The 22,178-nt window shown below is 45.3% G+C and overlaps 1 protein-coding gene across 1 annotated transcript in view; it reads right to left on the bottom strand.

Moving 5' to 3' along the window:
• Positions 1–22,178, bottom strand: part of CAP2 (cyclase associated actin cytoskeleton regulatory protein 2) — a 178,192-nt gene that overhangs the window by 144,873 nt on the left and 11,141 nt on the right. Inside the window, exons 2-3 of the mRNA XM_056132387.1 lie at positions 6,921–7,042; positions 226–326 (exon numbers count right to left, since the gene is read on the bottom strand). Of these exons, the coding sequence (XP_055988362.1) occupies positions 226–326; positions 6,921–7,041 (222 nt within the window). The 5' untranslated portion in view covers position 7,042. The remainder of the gene's footprint in view (positions 1–225; positions 327–6,920; positions 7,043–22,178) is intronic.

The raw sequence follows: 22,178 nt of genomic DNA, 5'->3' as shown, positions 1-22,178 counted from the left end.
CTTCTAGATAAAAAAAATTCTTATTTTCTAGAGAATCCGCATTCTCTTTTCACTGATAGCTGCAGTTTTATGTTCCAGTAGAACACTGGAAAGGAGTCCATTCCTATCTCTCCAGCGCCTCACAAACCCTGATTCTTTTCTTTGTTTTTTTTTCATATTGTTTTGTTTTGTTATTTAAAATAGTAACCATCCTTTCCACAGCGGACACAGGAGCAAAGTACTCACATGAGTCCCCACATCCCCAGCAAGGATCCTACTCTTCTTTAAAAACTCGGCCACCATGCTGTTCATCAGCTTATCAAAGGCTTCCACTGAGGGGGCCACACCTTTGGAAGAAGAACATTTTGTTATTCTCTGGTAGTTTATTTTGTTTTACTTAGAAACAAATTTTTTTTAAAGAGGGGTACTGGAGGAACGTGGGCATTCTGTGCCAGGGATCCAACTTACAAGTCTCACACCTGCTAGGCACCTAAGCACCTAGCACCTAGCACCTAATGTGCTTTACCACTGAGCGAATGTCTTGTCCCCTCCTTAGTAGTCTAATGGAATGATGGTATTGCCATGCCGGAGGTAATGTGGAACAGTTGAGATCGTGATTGCTTAACTCATGGACTCATTCATTTACTCAGTCAATCTTGCTGAAGAATTTCCCAAAGGCTCAAGAATGATAGTACAGCGGGAAGGGCATCTGCCTTTCATGCGGCTGACCCGGGTTCAATCCCTGGCATTCCAGATGGTCCCTGGAGCAACGTCAGGAGTAATTCCCAAGTGCAGGGCCAGGAGTAGGTGTAGCCCAAAAAGCAGAGAGGGAGAGAGGGGGAGAGAGAGAGAAAGACAGAGAGAAAGACAGAGACAGAGAGCGACAGAGAAAGAGAGACAGAGAGAGACACACACAGAGAGAGACAGAGAAACACACAGACAGACACACATACAGAAAGAGTAGGTGTGGCCGAAAAAGCAGAGAGACAGAGACAGAGAGACAAAGAGAGACAGAGAGAGACAGAGAGAGACAGACAGAGAGAGAGAGAGAGAGAGAGAGAGAGAGAGAGAGAGAGAGAATTCTGGTATCCTATTTGTCCTCTTCCTAATTAAGAACTCCACCCTATGCAATGGCATTTAATTCTTCCCCACCCCAACGGGCCAAGGAGTTCCATGTGAGTTTTGCTGATGAGGAAGTAGAGATGCACAGAGAGCACATGCTTTGACCAAAGCTCTAAACCAAGTAAAAGACGGATCCAAACGCTGAGCCGTATCACCCCAAGCCAGCGCCCTCCTAGGCTGACCTGCTCCCGTGCCACCTCACAGTTACTAAGACGACCCAGACCAATTCAGCAGTAATAAATGAATGAACTCCGGGGGGCAAGTCGGGAAAGAAAGTCCTTTCACTTGTTTCGGTTCTTCCTGTCATCCCAGGGAGAGGGGAGGTGTCCAGATGGATGAAACTGGTTGCTGAGTGGATCTACCTTAAGGTTTTTGTTTGGGGGCCTCATTCAGTGGTGCGAAGGGCTTACCCCTGGCTCTGCACTCAGGGACAACTCCCGGTGGAGCTGGGAGTCCATATGGGGTAACGGGAATTGAACCCAGGTTGTGCATGAGAGGCAAGCACCTTACCCACCATCCTCTCTCTCCCCAGACATACCTTGGGTTTTGATCTTCCGAATGGCTGCAAAAGTTGAAGTGAGGATGACCCAGCTGGTGTGCTCTGTATTTCTTTCTCTGCTTTTTAGTTAGTAACAAAACTTTCACATCTCTGGCTTTGTTTCTTTTTTCTTTTTGTGTCACACCCAGCAATGCTCAGGGGTTACTCCTAGCTCTGCACTCAGGAATTAATCCTGACGGTGCTCAGGGGACCATACGGGATGCTGGGAATCGAACCTGAGTCGACCGTGTACAAGGCAAATGCCCTATCCTCTGTGCTATTGCTCCAGCACAGGCTTTGTATTTTTAATATGGAGACAGACACATACTACTGAGAAACTCAGTACTGCAGGTGATTCAAATCCAGACCCAAACCCAGCACTCTCTCCTTTGTCAGCCTGAACAGGAGTCTCCAGGCTCAGAAACCTGCCCAAGAAAGAGACACTTTCTCTTCCCAGGGACCGTTTCCACAGGCTGAAGGGTGATGGAAATCACTGCCCACAGCTCAGGGCCTTACATTCTGACTCAGCAGACCATTGTCCTGAGGCAAAAAAATACTGTATAAACCAACTTCTGGAACCCCAAAGGATCCACCTGGAAACACAGAAACCTCTTTGCTACTGGGGGAGAGACTGAGAGTCTCTAAGAGAGAATTTAAACTGGGAGAAAGTTTTTGCATGGCAATGAAGGATTCTGCATGGGAGAAGGTCTAATGATGAAAGGGACCATTTCCGGGGCCAGAGAGATGGTACAGCGGGAAGGGTGTTTGCTTTCCATGAGTTCTACCTGGGTTCAATCCCCGGCATCCCATATGGTCCCCTGAGCACCACCAGGAATAATTCCCAAGTGCAGAGCCAGGAGTAACCCCTGAGCATCGCTGGGTGTAACCCAAAAAGAAAAAAAAACAAACATATTATTTTATCTATTACTTCACAGTGAAGGGAAAATCAAAACATGCCAAAAAAAAACACAAGATCATACAGTATCCTGAGAAGGTAGTTCTCTGGGAAATATAAACATACGATTGATTTGTAACGGATTGGTTTCCTTTTGAAAGTCTCTTTCTCTTTCTCTCTCTCTCTCTCCCTCTCTCTCTGTGTGTCTCTGTGTCTCTCTGTCTATCTCTCCTCTCTGTCTCTTTCTCATTTTCATTTTGGCTTGGGGGGTCATACCCAGTTGTGCTATTACTGGAAAGAGGGATGGGTGTGACAGCTCAGAGCTCAGCGGCACCATCCCCGGTGGTGCTCAGGGACTGTGACCTCTGCATGAAAACTCATCCTCTAGTCCACTCAACTCTCTCTCTGGACACTAGCAGTTTCTTTTAAAATAAAGTTTATTCATCTATTTATTTTCATAAATTTAGGGCTGGAGCGATAGCACAGTGGTAGGGCATTTGCCTTGAACGTGGCCAACCTGAGTTCGATTACTCCACACCTCTCAGAGAGCCCAGCAAGCTACTGAGAGTATCTCGCCCTCATGGCAGAGCCTGGCAAGCTACCCGAGACGTATTCGATATGCCAAACACAGTAACAACAAGTCTCACAATGGAGACATTACTGGGCCTGCTCAAGCAAATCGATGAACAATGGGAGAACAGTGCTACAGTGCTACAGTTATAATATTATTGCAATGATGGTATTGGCTCCCCTGAAGAATTTGTTAAAATAGAATTTGAGAAATTACCACAGCTTACTAAGACACGAAGAGAATGAGGATTAATACCATGTTTTTGGATTAAAAACTAATTTAGGAAAATGCAGAGAGAGAGGAAGAGGGAGATAGAGAGGAGGAGGAAGGAGAGAGGGGGAAGGAAGAGGAAGGAGAGAGAGGGAGAGAGAGAAGAGGAGAGGAGGGGAGAGGAGGGGAGGGGAGGGGAGGGAAGGGAGGGGAGGGGCGGGGAAGGGAAGGGAAGGGAAGGGAAGGGAAGAGAAGAGAAGAGAAGAGAAGAGAAGAGAAGAGAAGAGAAGAGAAGAGAAGAGAAGAGAAGAGAGGGAGAGAAGGAGGAGGAGGAAGGAGAGAGAGGGAGAGAGGAGAGAGAAGAGGAGGGAGAGAGGGAGAGAGGGAGGGAGAGAGAGAAAGAGGGAAAGATGAAGAGAGAGAGGGAGAGGAGGAAGAAGAAAGGAAGAGAAAGGGAGAGAGAGAGGGAAAGGGGAGAGAGAGAAGGAGAGGAAAGGATAAGAGAGAGATAGGGTGAGGGAGAGAGAGAGAGGGAGAGAGAGAGAGAAGACCACAGGCTGTGACGCAGCCAGCAAAGAATGTGCCAGTACAAAGTTTCAAGGATGGGTGTCCCTCAGAAGCTTAAAAACTACCCCACGTCCTAATAACCTGACTCAGTGACAAGAAGGGCGATACCTTGCTGGCGAAGTTGTTTTTAAAGACTTTCCTCTGATAGCTGTTCTGGAATGATTTGTAATGAAAGAGGATTTGTTTAGCGGCCAGGGAGATTATAGAAGGGTCAGGGTGTGGAGTAGCACATGCCCAGCCAGGGTGTGAACCCGGCACCTTGTGGCCTCCCGAGAGTGACCAAGGGCAGCCCTGAAGGCCAGAAGTACCCCTGGGCCAGCTCACTCGGGGACCTCAGGGCTTGACCAGCACCAAAACCTGAGCTTAGCCCTGAACTGGCTCCCTGTTGGCTGTTGCTGGGAAGGGCTTCAGACAACCTGAGCACTTCCAGAGAGGACTCCTATCTCTTCAGAGAGAATATTTGTTTAAATACTTAATTTAATCACACACATTCCATTTTTATTGATCCTATGAATTCCCCTCCAATTTTTTCATAAACAGAGAAAATACGAAATGATGCCTTGCATGTCTTTGAATTAAGCAAGGTTCAAAATATTGTTTTCTTCTCTCTCTCTCTCTCTCTCTCTCTCTCTCTCTGCCATAGTCACCTGTGCTCAGGGCTTACCCCTAGATCTGTACTCAGGAATCACACATCACACCAGGGCTTAGGAGACCATCCACGGTGCCAGGGATGGAACTCGGGTTGGCTGCATCCAAGGCAAGCGCCCTGCCCGCTATACTATTTCACAGGCCCGAGATGTTCCTTTGTCACTTTACCAATGACATGACCCCATCCCCTGGCTGTTGGATCTGAAGTTGATTTTCCCTCCTTGGGAGCTTTCTGTTGGCATTTGGTGAGCTTATTGAGAAACGGTTTGATGGCAAGACGCCAAAAGCACGGGGAAGGAAGCAAGGCAGTGAGGAGCGGCTGAAAGTGCTTCCCCAGCTTCCCCAGCACTCAGCCACCAAGCAGACAGAGGACAGGACGAGGCATAACCTGGGATCACAGCTGTGTCTCATCTGATGCAGAAAAAGCTCACAGCCTCCCGGCCAGCCCTTCTTTAAACAATAGTCCATTTCGGCGCCTTCCAGGCATTTTCATTTTCATCAGGTTCCAGGGAAGAACAACCCAGCCTGGACATCGGTGCCCGCCCGGTCCTTGGGGTCCCAGGCTTGGAACACGAGGCACTGCCCCCACGATGCCTGACACTCTACAAGTGCCAACTAGGATTTTGCTGGGTGAAAGCTTTTTGGGGAGGCATATCCTCCCCCAGGCTTGTCTTAGCCCCCCTCCCCAAACCGATGGGATTCAAAAAATGGGTCAGATAGGAGGAAGCGCACAGGGGAAAAGACTCACAGAGGTGCCAGATAAAATAGGGATCCCCCCATGCCCCCAGTTAAACCTGAATTTCCAATAAACCATTAGTGCAACTATGGCCTATGTGTGTGCTGTGTAGGACTGGGAACACTCATAGAAAAAGCATAAAAATTTCTCCCTTGAAATTTCACAACTGACTCGTGTATTTTCATCTGCAATCTTAGACGAGAAGAAACTGGGAACATTATTGCCGGTGACTTAGCTTGCCATATATGGTATTGTTTTAAAGGAGATAGTTAACTGAGTTTTTGATCAGGTAATTTCTTTTAAACTTTTTTTTTTAAGAAGTAAGGCATAGTATATTATTTTAAAAGCCTATTTGGTTAGCAACAGGCAAGCTAAAACAATGTGATGTGATATTAGACTGAAGTCATATTTGGCTTCAGGTCCAACTAACTGCCTTGCAACCACAGCCCTTAAATTTAACGGCTTGTTTTCCTTAAACTTAAAATCTAAAGAAAGACACATGTTGGGGCTGGAGCGATAACACAGCGGGTAGGGCATTTGCCTTGCACGCAACCAACCTGGGTTCGATTCCCAGCATCCCATAGGGTCCCCTGAGCACCACCAGGAGTGATTCCTGAGTGCATGAGCCAGAAGTAACCCCTGAGCATCATCGGGTGTGACCCAAAAAGCAAAAAAAAAAAGAAAAGAAAGAAAGAAAAAGAAAGACACTTGTTTCCAATGTACTTTGTAATGCAGAAATATTCATATATATATAAATACCTATATGAACATTCATATATATTTCCTTAAGTAGTCTAGTTAATCATTGAGTGTGAAATGGCTATATAAACCAACATTAAATAAAGAATACTGACATCTGGCCCAAGGCTTACCCTCTTCACAGGTATAGTATTGGTGATTTTTGTGGACTGTGTTGAGATTCCCCCCACATCTCTTTCTCACTCCCCTTTCCCTCTCCTCCTTTCCTCCCCCTTCCCCCTCTTCCTCTCTCTCTCCTCTCCCTCCTCCTCTTTCCTCCCTCTCTTTCTCTCTCCTCCCTCTCCCTCTTCCTCTCTCCCCACCTCTTCCTTTCCTCCCTCTCACTCTCCTATCTCTCCCTCTCTCCCTCTTTCTCTCATTTTCCCTCCTTTACCTCCCCCTATCTCTTCCTCTTCCTCTCTCCCCCTCACTTCCTCTTCCTCTCGCCTTCTCTCTCTCTACCCCTTTCTCCCTCTTCTTCCCTCTCTCCCTCTTCCTTTCCCTCCCCCTTCCTCTCTTTCTCCCTCTCTCCCTCTTTCTCTCTCACCCCCTCTCTCCCTTTTCCCACCTCTCTCTCCCCTCTTTCTCTCCCTCTTCCCCAACCTTTTCTCTCTGTTTCTGGGCTCGGCACTCAGGGATCACTGCCGGTGGTGTTCCGGGGGTCCATATCTAGTGCTGGGGACTAAACCTAGATCATCCTCCTGCCAGCCTAGCACCTTAGCCTTACATGCTGTACTGTCACTCTGGCCCTCAGGGATTCTCTTGTGTCTAATTCTTGTCATGCTCACAGTGAAGAGTAGGGCTGTCGGAGGGGGAAGAGAGACATATTTCCTGATATACTAGAAAGTGGGGAAGGAACGAAGTGAACCAGGTAGAGTCAGGGAAGGCTGGAAAACACAGCCATTTGTCACCCTACCTGCGATGACACCATTCATCTCCCCAAAGTTCCCAGGCGGCTGGTGGGACTCGGGAGACAGCAGCTCCAGGCGACTGACGGCTCGCTCCAGCCTCTCGATCAATCCCTGCATGTCTGCCATCCTAGAAAGACACAAGTGGAAGCCTGTGAGCACCAGGGAAGATTTGCAAGAAGAAAACTAAAAATTACTCGGAACGACTCTGGTAACCTAGAGAATAGGTCTGCGTGTCTGGGAACTATGAGATGTTCAAATGAATGTAAAGGCAAATTATGTTGAGTTTGTTTTCTATTCAACTCATTGACTTTTATAAGTCCCATAGTTGATGCACGCATATTCACTCTCTTTACATCAGTAAGGGACTCCCTGATTCCTTTGTTCTAAGTAAGGCGCCATCTATTCTGAATCCTTACTTAAAAGTTTGTAACGCTACATCACTGTACAATGCACATTGCAAATACTTCTGCAAAAACAGTCGAGGCCGATTTGAACTATTTCCAGTAGCAAAATTCTGTGAAGGTCTAATTTAACAAACATCTGTTAAAGGATAATTCTCCTGGGGACACTAACCCCAGGGGCAATCCCAATTTCCTCAATTACCTTAAAGCAAATAGCCCAGAAGAGGAGGACTAGGAAATTTTATCTAATTATGCACCATTCAGCAGGCAGAGACTGCCTCTATCCAAAGGTCATTGTCCTGCATTTATTTTGAGTTTTAGTGTTTCTGTGACTGAATTCTTCTGTTTTATTTTTAAATTTGTATTTGTTATGAAGACCCTGTGATGTACAAAGTTATTCATAGTTGACTTTTAGGCAGACTAAGCTCCAGCACCAGTGACAAGGTCCCTCCACCACTGTCCCCAGGGTCCCTCCACACTTCCCCACCCCCAACCTGTCTCCTCAACTGGTACAGTTTGAAGTTTGGTGGTTGTGGTTTGGATCTCCTGCCTTCAGCATCATTGACTCTGTGTGTTGGATGCACCACTCTTGCTTTTGTTTAAAAATTTTATAAAGTAGTTCACAATATTTGACTACATTTAATATTCGAACACCAACCCCACCACCGTGACACCTTCCCATCACATTTCGGATACTTCCATCCTGAACCCCAATCCCTGCCCCCAAATAGAACTGAAATAATTTATTTTGTATTGTTTGTTATGAAAAACCACTGAGAATGCTACAAAAAAGTTTCCTTAGAGGAAAGAGTGTGAAGATTACTTATTTCACCAGGGGCCATTAAACCCTTCTATAAGCGATCACTAACATGTTGATAAAGGTTGAGCCTTGGGGCTGGAGCGAAGGCACTGTGGGTAGAGCATTTGCCTTGCACATGCCTGACCCAGGTTCAATTCCCAGCATCCCTTATGGTCCCGCAAGCACCGCCAGGAGTAATTCCTGAGTGCATGAAACAGGAGTAACCCCTGTATATTGCTGGGTGTGACACCAAAAAAAAAAGGAAAGAAAAAAAAGAAAGGTTGAGCGTGTGTGTGTGTGTGTGTGTGTGTGTGTGTGTGTGTGTGTGTGTGTATGATGTGAGACAGGGATGTACCATTCTTGTACATCACCAATGGACCTAAGCCCTTGACCCCTTGTTGCTAAATCCTTTTAAATTGAAGATCGTTTGAATAGTGGTGATTTTAGTTCAGAATATTAAAAGTGGTGATGTCTCTTTTCTGTTGGTTATTCTGAGACAAAGTTTAGTTTTCAGGGAACTGATTTTTAGACATGGGAATTTTCAGTTGCCTAGTAGTCCTGGCTGGGATAAATTGGGTTTGTGTCTGCGCTGTGAAAGAAATTAGGGCTACTATAAAAAGACACTCTATTGAATGGGGGAGAATCAGAATCAGGCACACCATGTATCTGATCAAGGTACATAAAATGCAACAGCAAAAACCAAACAGCCCCATCAAAAGAGTGGGAAGGGCTAGAGAATTAATACAGCAGATAAGGCACTTGGGGGACCTGGGGTTCATCACTGGTTCCCCAAATGGTCCCCTAAGCCCTGCCAGAAGTGATCCCTGAGCACAGAGCCAGGAATAAGCCCTGAGCACCACTAGGTGTAGTCCACCCCACCCCCCAAAAAATGGTGAGTGGGAAGAACGCTGAATACTTCCTCAAAGAAGAAAAACAGAATGCCAAAAGGCATATGAAAAGGTGTTCCTCACTTATTTTCAGGGAAATGCAAATCAAAACAACCAGATATGGCCTCACACTAGGGAGAATGGTCTATATCAAACAGAAACAACCAGTGATGGCAGGATGTGGTGAGAAAGGAATCCTCATTCACGGCTGGTGGGACTGTTATCTGCCTCAGCCTATACAGAGACTTCTCAAAATACTAAAAATAGAATTCCCATCTGATCCAGCAGTTCTACTCTCTGGCATCTGTTTCCAGAACACACACACACACACACACACACACACTAACCCGAAAATATCCATGTACATCCACGTACATCTATGTTCATTTTAGCACTATTTACACTACCCTCGATGAAGAAAAAACCCAAATATCTAATAACAGATGAGTGGGAGACTTAAATAGTGTATATATATATATATATATATATATATATATATATATATAGAGAGAGAGAGAGAGAGAGAGAGAGAGAATGAGATCTTTCCAAGCTCTCTGAATAGATGAAATCTTGCCTTTTGCTACAGCTTAGATGGGATTGGAGAGGTAGCACAATAAGAGGGAGAAGGACGAGTGCTGGATAGTCTCACTTATGTGTGGTATATAAAGAAACTGTAGCACTGTAGCACTATCTTCCCATTGTTCATCGATTTGCTCGAGCGGGCACCAGTAACATCTCCATTGTGAGACTTGTTGTTATTGTTTTTGGCATATCAAATACTCCATGGGGAGCTTGCCAGGCTCTGCCGTGCGGGTGGGATACTCTCGGTAGCTTGCTGAGCTCTCTGAGAGGGATGGAGGAATCAAACCCAGGTTGACCTCGTGCAAGCAAACACCCTACCCACTGTGCTATCACGCCAGCCCCAGATATAAAGAAACAAAGCAAAGATATAGACACTGTCCATTGAAAACAAGTGCTTGGATTCTGGAAACAAAACTGAGGTTATACAGTGGGAGGTGGGGCAAGATAATCTAGGCCTGACCCAAGCACAGTTCAACATTTTGGTGGCGGCGGATGTGAAGTAACTTCATACCCCAAACACATACACATGAACGCGATTGCATTCATGTTACCTTAATAATTAAAAGAAAATTGTCTTCATTGAGTGTGAAGCCACTAAGGCATTGAGAATAAAGCGGGGGGCTGTGTCATATTTGGAATATGACCAAATATTTGGAGGAGGTTCCTTCCAAATATTTCCAAACAGTCTCTTAACCTACCCACTGCGTGAGCGGAGAGTAAGTGCCTTACATGATTGACAGTGGACGTGACGCTGACCATGCTAAAAGAATGTCCATGAGATACCATGACCCTGGCGACACGAGCCCATGACTGCTTTTGGCAAGGCCGGCCCAGTGTCCGAGAGATGACAACAGCCCTTATTTCAGCCATGCCTGCACTTCTTCTCACTCCCGAGAACTTTCCAAGCCTCACTCGGAGCCAAAGACGGTTGGCACGCTCCTGCCTCAGAGGCAATCCTGCCCGGAGCGTGGGTTCGTTTTATTGCTCAAAGATGTGTAAATATTTTATATTTCTGCTGCTGAGAACCAAGGAGCACGTTTCTTTTTTATGTTCCGTGAGTCTTGAGCTTAAACACACCAGTGCTATGCCACCGCCATTTTCAAGAGAAAGGTCAGACTTAACCAAAGCATGTGGAGGGCGTTGTCATTCTGGGTCCAGCTGTCAAAGGGTCATAGGTCAAGGCGGGGGAGGGCAGTTCAGGGTTTAATTGGGGATGTTGTCTCTCCACTCGTTACCAGGAGCACACTTTCAAAATATGGGGCAGTGCTCACTGCACAACCGAAATCAGCAGCTTATCCCAAGGGGAGTCAAAATTAGAAGTTTCTCATCTATTCTTTGCCTCCTCACGTCAGAGCTTTTTGCCTCCATCGCAATTGGGAAAAAAAAAAGGAGGGAGAGAGAGAGCGCGCAAAAAAGAAATGTAACTGACTCCTTTATGTAATCTTGCAGGGGAAGTAGGTATCCTGTAGGTGGGTGAAGGCCATTTGAGAAATGATAAAAAGCCCCTCCGATTTTTTTTTAATAGTTGCCCATCTGTTCACAGTTATCTATGTTCTCTGTTATTCAACCTGCCAAATGTTACCACCACAGCCCTAGTCTCCAGGACACAAAAATATGAGTGAGCTCCCTCTCCCCAAATAGAAAAGCCGCCAGCACTTCGACCAGCTCTCAAAAAAAACGGTTTCAGGGAAGCCTGCAACATTTCACACGGGGGCCTGCTGTCGCTGCCCGGGGTGTAATCAGCCTCCCTGACGAGGCCCACACTCACTATCTCCCAGGTCTCCTTCTGTTGAGAGACAACAGAAGTTGGCCTGCCAACTGCCGGGTGGCACAGACTGGCGTGAAATGCAGCCCAAGAGAGAATCCGACGTTGCTCCATGTAAAACCACCAGCAACCCCAATCTTGTCACAGTCTCTTCAGAGGCCCAAAGAGAGCTCATGGCAGGGACCTGGAGTAATGCCTCGGGGCTGAAAGTTTTAGGACAGTTTCTAGGAGAAATGGAAGAACAAATAAAAGAGTACTCCAAGAAATCAAAACACACATTATCCGTGAACTGATGGAACGTCCACATCACCCTGCCTGCCATCCTGCTTCTGGAAATTTATCTGAAGAGCACAAAATCATTGATTCAAAGAGATGTATGCATACCCACATTCATCCAGCACTGTTGAGGGGCTGAGGCAATAGCACAGCGGGTGGGGCGTTTGCCTTGCATGTGGCCAACCCGGGTTTGATTCCTAGCATCCCATATGGGTTCCCCAAGCACCGCCATGGGTAATTCCTGACTGTAGAGCCAGGAATAACCCCTGTGCATTGCCAGGTGTGACCCAAAAAGAAAAAAAATCATCCAGCACTGCTGACAGTAATTTAAGATCTAGGGACAACTCGGGCACCCAATAAAAGATCAAGAAATTGTGGTCTAGCCACACAATGGAATACTATTCAGCTGTCAGAAAGACAAAATTTATGCAGGTCGCTGTAACTCGAAGGAAACTGAAAGGTGTCTTGTTAAAGGAACTGAATCAGACAGTAAAAGATAAATGCCAGACGATCACACTCAGATACTGAGTATAAAAAAAGCAAGGAGCCGTGGGACAGTGATTCAGGGATCTAGAATAACTGGTGGAGGGGTTTGTGTAACACTCTGCAATACTGGCAAGTATTACTGTAAACTATAATTCTTCCATGAAAAATATACACGGTGTGCATATGCTATCCCAGCACATGTGTCACCTGCATCTCCCCTCTTGAGATGTGTACTCTCATGCTTTCATGCCTAATGCCGGGATGTGTGTAGGGCTCTCTCGGCCCTTGGAGAAGCCCGGGTTTTCTCTTGAGCATGTTACTCTTCACTCTCTCCCAATTTTCTTCCTCTTTCCCTTCAAAATCGCCAAATAAAATCTATTTACTTCAAAAATGAAAAAAAAAAGAATATATCTGCTCCCTTTTTTTTCCAACACACACACACACACACACACACACACACACACACACACACACACACCCTCATGTGCTCTAAAGTACAGTCCTTGTCCTCAGGAATGAAGACAGACAAAACTACAGAGTCTTCACACTCCTCCCTGGCAGTTCCTTTTGCCTTGATTTCCAAAGTGTATGGAGCCAAGTATGGGTAAGGTCGTCGGCGCCAGGATTTCAGAAAGAGGATAAAGACATGGACAGGGCACTCAGAGTAGTGGACAGCAAGGTCAGGGAATGGAATGATAAGGGGCAGGTGGACGGAGGATTTTAGATCAGGAAGCAGCGGGGGTTGGGGGGTGGGGTAGGCGTGGCAAGAGGGTCAGACTTGGGATATTCTAAGAATCAGATGAGACGTGACAGAGCTGGGCACCCAGCCGGAGAGTCCCAGGAGTGGGCTGGGAAACGTGTTTCAACTGATCCTCCTCCTCCGGTAGACGCCAAGGCCGATGTGAGGTGCCCTCATGCCTCTCAGAGAACAAATACAAATGCTGGACCAGAGTGTGAGAACAAGGAGGAAAAAAAGGGGGAAGAACAAGGAATTTCACAGCTTTCTCTTTTTAGGAAATGATTCATGAGATTGATTTTTTTTTCTTTTTAACTGAATCACCGTGAGAGACACAAGTACAAAGTTGTTCATGATTGGGTTTCAGCCACACCGTGTTGAAGCTTCCACAAATGTCCCAGATTCCTTCCCACCACCCTCCCTCCTCCCAACAACCCAGCCTGCCACTATGGCAGACACCTCTCTCTCTCTCTCTCTCTCCTCTCTCTCTTGTCTCTCTCTCTCTCCTCTCTCTCCTTTGGGCATTATGGTTTGCAACCAAAGGTTATCATGTATATTGCTTTTTTTTCAGTATTTTTTTTATTGAATCACTGTGAAATATAGTTACAAAGCTTTCATGTTTGAGTTTCAGCCTTACAATGATTGAACACCCACATTGTTCCCAGTATCCCCTTTCCAACCCTGCCCCTGCCACTATGGCAGACAATTTGTGTATATATCTCTTTACCACTGAAGCACTCATGAGATTGATCTTAACTTTTGTTTGGTATTCATTTACGACTATTCTCTTTGGGAATTTGAAGTGAGAAGATCCTTGTTTGTCTTATTTGAATGTCCCCCTGCTCTTTTTCTCTTTGTTCATGTTTTATTCTTTTTATTTTTCTCAATATTACAATCACAATCACAATCACAAGCATCCTGTTATTCGTCAATTGCCTCGAGCAGGCTCCAGTAACATCTCCTTCGTCCTAGCCCTGAGACTTTTTTAAAAAAGTGCCATATTCAAGGCTCTTTCAGAGTTAGGAGAATGAGACCCTTCATTGTTACTGGTATTTAACATATTGGGTACGCCACAGGGAGTTTGCCAGACTCTGCCGTGTGGGCAGGTAACATTCGGTAGCCTGCCAGCTTGTCCAAAGTAGGAATGAGATGATACACTTCCGGGAGCTGGGTTTTATAGTCTCTGAGTCTTGGCCATTGATGGGATTACACGGCGCCAGGGGGCCAGTTGGTGGGTGTGACCCCCGCCTACTGGAATTTGGAGGATCTGGGTGGAGGATGCTCAGCCCCGATCCGAGTAGGCTGGGAGATCTCAGCCCCGGGACCCGCGTGCCTTTGTTCCTCTGCCGATACCAATATTAAATTTCTCAATATTAAAGACATAGAATTTTAAGAGTCAATAGTTCTACAAGGCTTCTCTTTCCCTCCCTTTAGGCTCTCTCTCTCTCTCTCTCCTCTCTCTCTCTCTCTCACACACACACACACACACACACACACAAGCTCCCATCATTTGTCCCCTGTATCCTTTGTATTGAGAGCAATTTTTCTTACCGTTCCATTTAGTAATCACCTCTTTAACTCTATACAAAACATTTGTATGGCTTGTCTTGTTATTTTTTCTTCTGTTTTACACTCAACCTACTGTGTTCCCACCCAAAACATTAAGGTTTCCTTCTTTCTATCCCATCCCCAAACCCCCCAACAAATAGACTTCCTGAACTGGATAGATAACTCAACAACTGAGCATATGCTTTGCATGCAGGAGACCTGGCAATCCCTGGCACCAGATAGTCCCCTGAAGGGATACCGTGGCCTTTAAGATTCCCAAGCACCAGCAAATGTGAACCTTAACACTGCCAAGCATCACTGGGTCAGCCAAGAACTTCCAAGTACCAAATTGGGAGTAGCCCTTGAGCATCTACAGGACCCCAAGACAAAAAAAGTAAATAAAAAATAAAAGCTTTTTTTAATTTTAAAGATCCCCTGACTGATCTTTAGTTAATTTTAACCCATCAGTACAAGAATATTTTCTTTGGTCCCATCCTCTCAATAATGCCACCGCACACATTTTGCAGTGTTATCACAATTATGATGATTCACCTCTGAGTTACAAGTTGTGCTCTGATCACTTTCATTTTCTGAACAGATACTCCTGACAACAGAGCCATGGTTTTTAACTTCCCAGTTTTCTGAATATAGTGTCTCCCCCATTTTTACAAAAGCAAAGCATTTCCATGAAACTTTCCTAAGCAGAGTGTATGAAAATGCTTTTATTTGGAAAAAAAATTATAGTGGGGAAAAAAAAGTATAGTGCTTCCAGACCAATATCCCCTGCCACACACACACACACACACACACACACCCAAAGTTATCTAGTAAATTATACTAAATAACACATGAAACCTAACGCACACTTACATATTGTAAATGCAACAGGAAGGCCATGACATACCTCCCATTTCAGCTTATATAAAGTAGTTCCCAGGCAAAGGGTTGGGCCGGGGGTGCTCTCATTATTACGGCTGCTGCAAAACCAAAGCTCAATGCTAGCTTCACTCTTTTTTTATTTGCCATAAAAGCATAAATCCTTTTTAGGGTTCTTTCTTTTAGCATAAATAATATTGGGCCAGAGAGACAGTATGTGGGTTCAGGTGTTCACCTTGCATGCCCGAACCCAGTTTGATCCCTGGAGACCTCCAAGCACTGCAGGGATGGTCTGGATTATGCACGATTCTTTAGGGACTCAGGCCCTCACACTGAATCTCCAGCCTCCCGGTCTAAAATCACAGAAAGGAGTTCAGTCATTGGGTCTCTTGAACACCACTTGTGAGCCTCCCTATAGCATCCCTAATAACAACCTAAGGACAAAAAACAAACAAACAAGAACCTAGGTAATTCATAAAAGACAAGTGCTAAAAAGCTCAAACTTTTGCAAAGCAATGAACACCTGTATTTAGAAATGACTCATGGGGCTGGGGTGATAGCACAGCGGGTAGGGTATCTGCTTTGCATGCGGCCAACTCAGGTTCGATTCCCAGCATCCCATATGATCCCCTGAGCATTGGCAGGGGTAATTTCTGAGTTCAGAGCCAGGAGCACTGCCGGGCGTGATGCAACTCAAAAAGCAAAAAAAAAAAAAAAAAAGACTCAGATCATATATCTCCTTCAAATAGGGCCCTGGGATTCCATTCGTTTCCCCACAGGAAGCATCATCTCTCCTGGGAAGTACTTCCTTCTGGCTACTCTAAGAAGGTGCTGAGTATCTGTCACCTGTGCCCTGCTTTTTCTCTTAGTCCGGGATTTCTCTCCCTTCCTTCTTCTGTGGCATCATTACCTGTTTCTTGGATCTATTTCCTCATTTTTCACTGTGCGTCCCTTAATTGGGACAAGTTCTGTGAATGAAAGGTTAACTCCCTCGAGACCCTGAAATTCTAAAAGTATTTTTATTTAGCTCTCACACCTGATTTGGCAGTTTGGCGAATATAGAATTCTGGGCTGGAAATATTCTCTGAATTTTAAAAGGCCTATTCTTCTGGTTTCCCAGGGGGTCCCTGAGAAGTCCAAAGCCACTGAGTTTTCATCTTGCTTGCAATTTGTTTTTTACATTAAAAATTTTTAATTTTTATGTGTACAGCATGGTTTGCAAATTTACTTATAACAAGAGTTTCAGGTATACAATGGTCACTCCTCCAATCCTACTCCTAGCCCTATGACCCCATCCCTCCACCAATAACCCCAGGTTCCCTCCCATCCTGACCTGAATCCTTGGCAGTTACACTTTTTAATTTAAATATTGTAGTTTGGGTCCCATCCTTCAACAGTGTTAGGTCTAATGACATATATATATATATATATATATAATATATATATATGGGCTGGAGCAATAGCGAAGCGGGTAGGGTATTTGCCTTGTATGCGGCAGATCTGGATTCAATTCTTCTGTCCCTCTCAGAGAGCCCAGCAAGCTACCGAGAGAATCCTGCCTGCATGGCAAAGCCTGGCAAGCTCCCCGTAGTGTATTTGATATGCCAAAACCAGTAACAACAAGTCTCACAATGGAGACGTTACTGGTGCCCGCTTGAGCAAATAGATGAACATCCAGAGGACAGTGCTACAGTGAGATATATATATATTATATATATATATCACAAATCACAAATCATCCTGTTATTCGTCAATTGCCTCGAGCAGGCCCCAGTAACGTCTCCTCCATCCTAGCCCTGAGATTATATTCAAGGCTCTTTAGGAGAATGAGACCCATCATTGTTACTGGTATTTGACATACTGGGCAGGTAGCATACATTCGGTAGCCTGCCAGTTTGTCCAAAGTAGGAATGAGATGATAAGATGTCATAATAAGATGTCTGCACTGTTCTCTCCCGGGAGCTGGGTTTTATAGTCTCTGAGTCTTGGCCATTGATGGGATTACACGGCGCCAGGGGGCCAGTTGGTGGGTGTGACCCCTGCCTACTGGAATATGGAGGATCTGGGTGGAGGATACCCAGCCCCAATCCGAGTAGGCTTGGAGATCTCAGCCCCGGGACCCGCATGCCTTTGTTCCTCTGCCGGTACCTTCATGTGTGCGGAGAGTGGTCTCAGCATGGTGGTGGCTGGTCCTGGAGGTCTTCGGCTGCCGGAGCCCTGGTCGGTGCAGGGAGGGAAACTCAACCCGCTCCCCTCCAAGGGGCCCCAGCAAGGACAGCCAGGCGCGGGGGCAGGAGACTCTGCGCTGTTCTCTTCCAGTATATATATCAGGTCCCTCCTCTCTCCCCACAGATGGGCCCTTGCCCTGAGTCTATACAACTTACAGATTTCTTCTAACTTCCTCATTCCATTTATTTCCTTCCTGGGCATTTTTGTTTCTATAATCTAGATTCAATGTTTTGCTCATCTTTGTTATCTTCCATTCCCTTGACACATAATAGATTCGTGAAAACACCTTGATTTTGTCCTGTCCTTCTGACTTCACTTAACATGAGATCCCCCCAGTTCCTTGCCAGTTGCAGCAAATTACATGATTTCCTTATTCTTTGTGGCCACACAGTCTTCCTCTGTGTGTGTTTGTGTGTGTGTTTGTGAGTGTGTGTGTGTGATACAACTTTCTTATCTACTCTTCTGTCATTGGGTTGTTGCCATATCCTGACTTCTGTATTAAGTGCTGCAATGAACATAGGTGTGCATAGTGTCTTGGAATGACTATTTTTGGTGACTTTGGGGGTAGATACTAAGCAGCTAAATCACTAGGTCACATGGAAGCTCTACTCTTAGATTTTTGAGGAACCTCCTTTAGATGAAATTGGTGTTTTTCTTTCTGGAAGAAACTTTTCTTCTTGAGGGAGGACCTTCTCTCCCCCAGGTACTTTGAATCTTTGTAATGATTTTCTTTGTTAACGAGCAAACATAAATGTTTTTCAAGTGTGTGTGGGGGGCCGGGGTGGGGAAAATGTGTATGTGTGTGGTGGGATGGGGGTGGAGGGTGGGGTGTGGAGAGATAGAGAAAAGTTAGGAAAATGGACATTGTATATAGTTTGCTCTAGACAAATTTATACACCAAGGTTTTGCTGGTTTATGTACACACACACACATATTGCTTTTGGGGTGACACCCCGCGATGCACAGGGGTTATTCCTGGCTCTGCACTCAGGAATTGCTCCTGGAGGTGCTCAGGGGACCATATGAAATGCCGGGAATCGAAGCTGGGTTGACCGTGTACAAGGCAAATGCCCTACCTGCTGTGCTATCGCTCCAGCCTGTTTTATTTTTTTTAATTATAAGTTAGCCTGTACATTTTTAAAATTTATTTTTTATTTATTTAATTTTTAGTCACTGTGAAATACAGAATTACAAAGTGATTGTGGTTGGTTTCAGACATACAGAGTCCCAACACCCATTCCTCCACCAGTGTACGTTTCCAACCACCAGTGTCCCCAGTTTCTCTCCTACCACCGCCCCCCCCCCCCGCCCCCGTCTGTCTCTATGGCAGGCACTTTCCTACGCTCTTTCTGTCTCTCTCTTCCCTTTTGGGCATTATGGTTTGCACTACAGGTATTGAGAGGTTATCATGTGTGTTCATTTACCTACCTTCAGCATGCAGGTCTTATCTAGAATGATCATTTCCAACTATCTTTGACATGGTGGTCCCTTCTCTATCCCAACTGCCTTCTCCCTCAGCATTTGAGGTAGGCTTCCAACTGTGGATAAGAACTGCGAGCCTATAAAATCTTTAAACCATTCAATTATATCACACTAACTGCATACATTTACAAATACATCATACCCTTCAGTAAGAAAATAGCTAGTCAGTATTCTCTCACATACTTTCTTGCAATATTAAAATGTGTTGGAAACATTTTCCTTGGAGCAAAGATAGATATCAGTGTTAAACCAAAAAAATTTTTTGCCTCATTGCTTGTCTTATAAACCCTATCTCTTAAGAAAATCTATTTAGATCCTAATATGACCCAACTTTATGTTCAAAATCCAATATTATGACTTTGTTATGCGTGAATCAATACGACAGATGGAATTTCTATATTTTTCATAGCAGGACTGCAGAATGAGCACATTTCCCACACTTTGAACACTTTAGAAGGTCTTAATTGCTTTCCCCATCTTTAGTTGGTTTATAAGGGTGCCCTGGCTTTAGAATCACTTGCTGAAGGACTTGGGGAAAAGGACTTCATTTCCCCACTCTCTTTGACGTCACTGTCATCACTGATTGGATGTCTGGGGGTCGCATACTTGGTTGTGGTGCTCTGGAGGGAGGGTCATCACACCGGTGGTGACAAGTATCCCGTCAGGTCACAAAGGTTAGCTTTGGGAATCCAGAAATTCTACCCCTCAGCCACATCCTTGGCCCCAACATGCTTCGTTTTCCTTGGCTTTAGTTACCTGTACATGAGTCACTAGAGGCTGCAGTGCATATGAAGTCTAGCCTTAAAACAGGTGTATAAAGCCTGGTCCAAGGTCAGGGAGAGACACGGTAGGTTTGCCACCATCATGAGCCATTCCAGCTCAGTTTGCTCTCCGTGGGAGCAGCTAGACCTACAAACCTTAGCATCAGCTCTTTGAGTATTTGAAACGCACAGCCATCCCCCAAAGAAAGACCTGGTCAACGGCAAGGACTAGCTGCAAACCAGGTCTGTGGACCCTTCAAGTAGGTTTACCCATGTTCCCTTTCCTTCTGGCCATGTCGTTAACTCTCCAGCATTTCCAGAGCAGACTTTCTCAAGTTCATTGTTATGAAAGAAAGAAGAAAGAAAGAAAGAAAGAAAGAAAGAAAGAAAGAAGGAAGGAAGGAAGGAAGGAGAGAAAGAGAGAGAAAGAAAGAAGGAAGGAAGGAAGGAAAGAAAGAAAGAAAAGAAAGAGAGGGAAAGAGAGAGAGGAAGGAAGGAAGGAAGGAAGGAAGGAAGGAAGGAAGGAAGGAAGGAAAAAGTTGGGTATCTATAATTAATATACTTTTTCATTACACAATTCCCCCCATCACGTTTATGGTGATTCTTTGGCTTTTAAGTTGTCCCGTGCCGACAATTCCACAGCAGGACTATCTCTGTGGAACCATGGTTGGGAAGGAATATGCCTGCATCCCTGCTGTGTTCTCACCTGAACAGTCTTAGGTTGAGCCTGTGAAAGCCTGAACACTCAGTCCAACCAGATAGCTCAGTGACACACTGAAAGCCATTCTCCCAGAATATATTTGACAGCACATCCTTGGCATCTGTGGCTTTGTGCACCTTTCTGCATATGTTGCTTCTGGAGCCAACCAGCCCCTGCTTTTCCTGGCTTGAGACGCTCTCTTGGGCTTCCTTGTCTGTATCTGCCACTGAGCCCTCCATGCTACCTCACACATAGCGAATTCTATAAATACTATTTGATTGACTAATTAATTGGTATACCACTCACAGCCTTTCCCATGCTGGGCCCACTCACTGGCAGAATCCCGAGTCGGGCAGAATGCCAGATTTTTCCTAGGAGAAATTTCCACTGAAAAGAATAGTGGCTTTTCCCAATTAAAGCCCTAGTGACTTCGAGTGAGGAACTTTAAGTGCACTGGCCTCCCAGATGGGACTCTTTTGATTTTTAAGAATTTTTTTTTAATCTTATAAGGTAGCACTGTATTTGATATGCCAAACACAGTAACAACAAAATCTCCAATGGAGATGTTACTGGGCCTGCTCGAGCAAATCGATGAACAACGGGAGGACAGTGACAGTGATTAAGGTAGCACTGTAGCACTGTAGCACTGTCGTCCTGCAGTTCATCAATTTGCTTGAGCGGGCACCAGTAACATCTCCATTGTGAGACTTGTTGTTACTCGTTTTGGCATATTGAATACACCGTGGGGAGCTTGCCAGGCTCTGTTGGGTGGGCAGGATACTCTCGGTAGCTTGCTGGGCTCTCTGAGAGGGTGAGAGGAATCAAACCCGGGTCAGCCGTGTGCAAGGCAAATGCCCTACCTGCTGTGTTATTGCTCCAGCCCATTTTACAAGGTAGTTCACTATATTTGATGACATTTAATATTCAAACACCAATCCCACCACCATTACACCTTCCCACCACCAAATTTGGGAAGTTTCCATCCCAAGCCCCAATCCCTGTCCCAAAGCACAACCAAAATAACATATTTTGTATTGTCTGTTATGAAAAACCACTGAAAAGTCTACAAAAAAGTTTTCATAGAGGTAACAGTGTGAAGATTGTTCTATTTTGGCAGGGGTCATTAAGACGTTCTTTAGGATATCACTAACATGTTGTTAAAGATTGATTGAGTGATGGGAGCTTTCATATATATATATCTGAAAATATGTATATATAAATATATATATATGTTTCCCTCTATGATTTGTTGTCTACTATTTGAACCCCATCAAATGTGGTGTGGTACTTAGGGAGAATGGGTAGGGAGTGTCATATGATGTCATCTGATGTCACAGCTTTGTGGACCAGGAATACGTTCACTGGTACGCGTGGCTTGGCCAAAGTGTGTGGGGAGCGGCCTTAAGAATGGCGGCAGTTGGGTTCTGGAGGTTTTCGGCTGCCTGGCCTGGGTCCCTTGGGGTGGGGAGGGCTTTCACCAGCTCCCCTCTAGGGCGCTCCGAGTGAAACAGCCTGGCGTGGAGTCCGGTGACAGGGTTATGGCAGGCGTCATGTTGCTCCCTTCCTGGAGAAAAAAACCATGTGAACTAGTCTTTAGATTTGAAGCTCTGTTTTCTTTTGGATTTCAACAGTCTTGAAGCTTGGCATTGTCAACAGCAATTTTTATACATCAAGTAAGAGAGAACGCAAGATTGGAACCATTTTTGTGTTAACTCCTTTAAGAGCTGGGGCGTCT

The sequence above is a fragment of the Sorex fumeus genome, unplaced genomic scaffold (assembly GCF_029834395.1).
Source record: "Sorex fumeus unplaced genomic scaffold, SorFum_2.1 ptg000094l, whole genome shotgun sequence".
In the NCBI taxonomy this organism is placed as follows: Eukaryota; Metazoa; Chordata; class Mammalia; order Eulipotyphla; family Soricidae; genus Sorex; species Sorex fumeus.
This window is presented reverse-complemented; position numbering and strand designations above follow the sequence as displayed.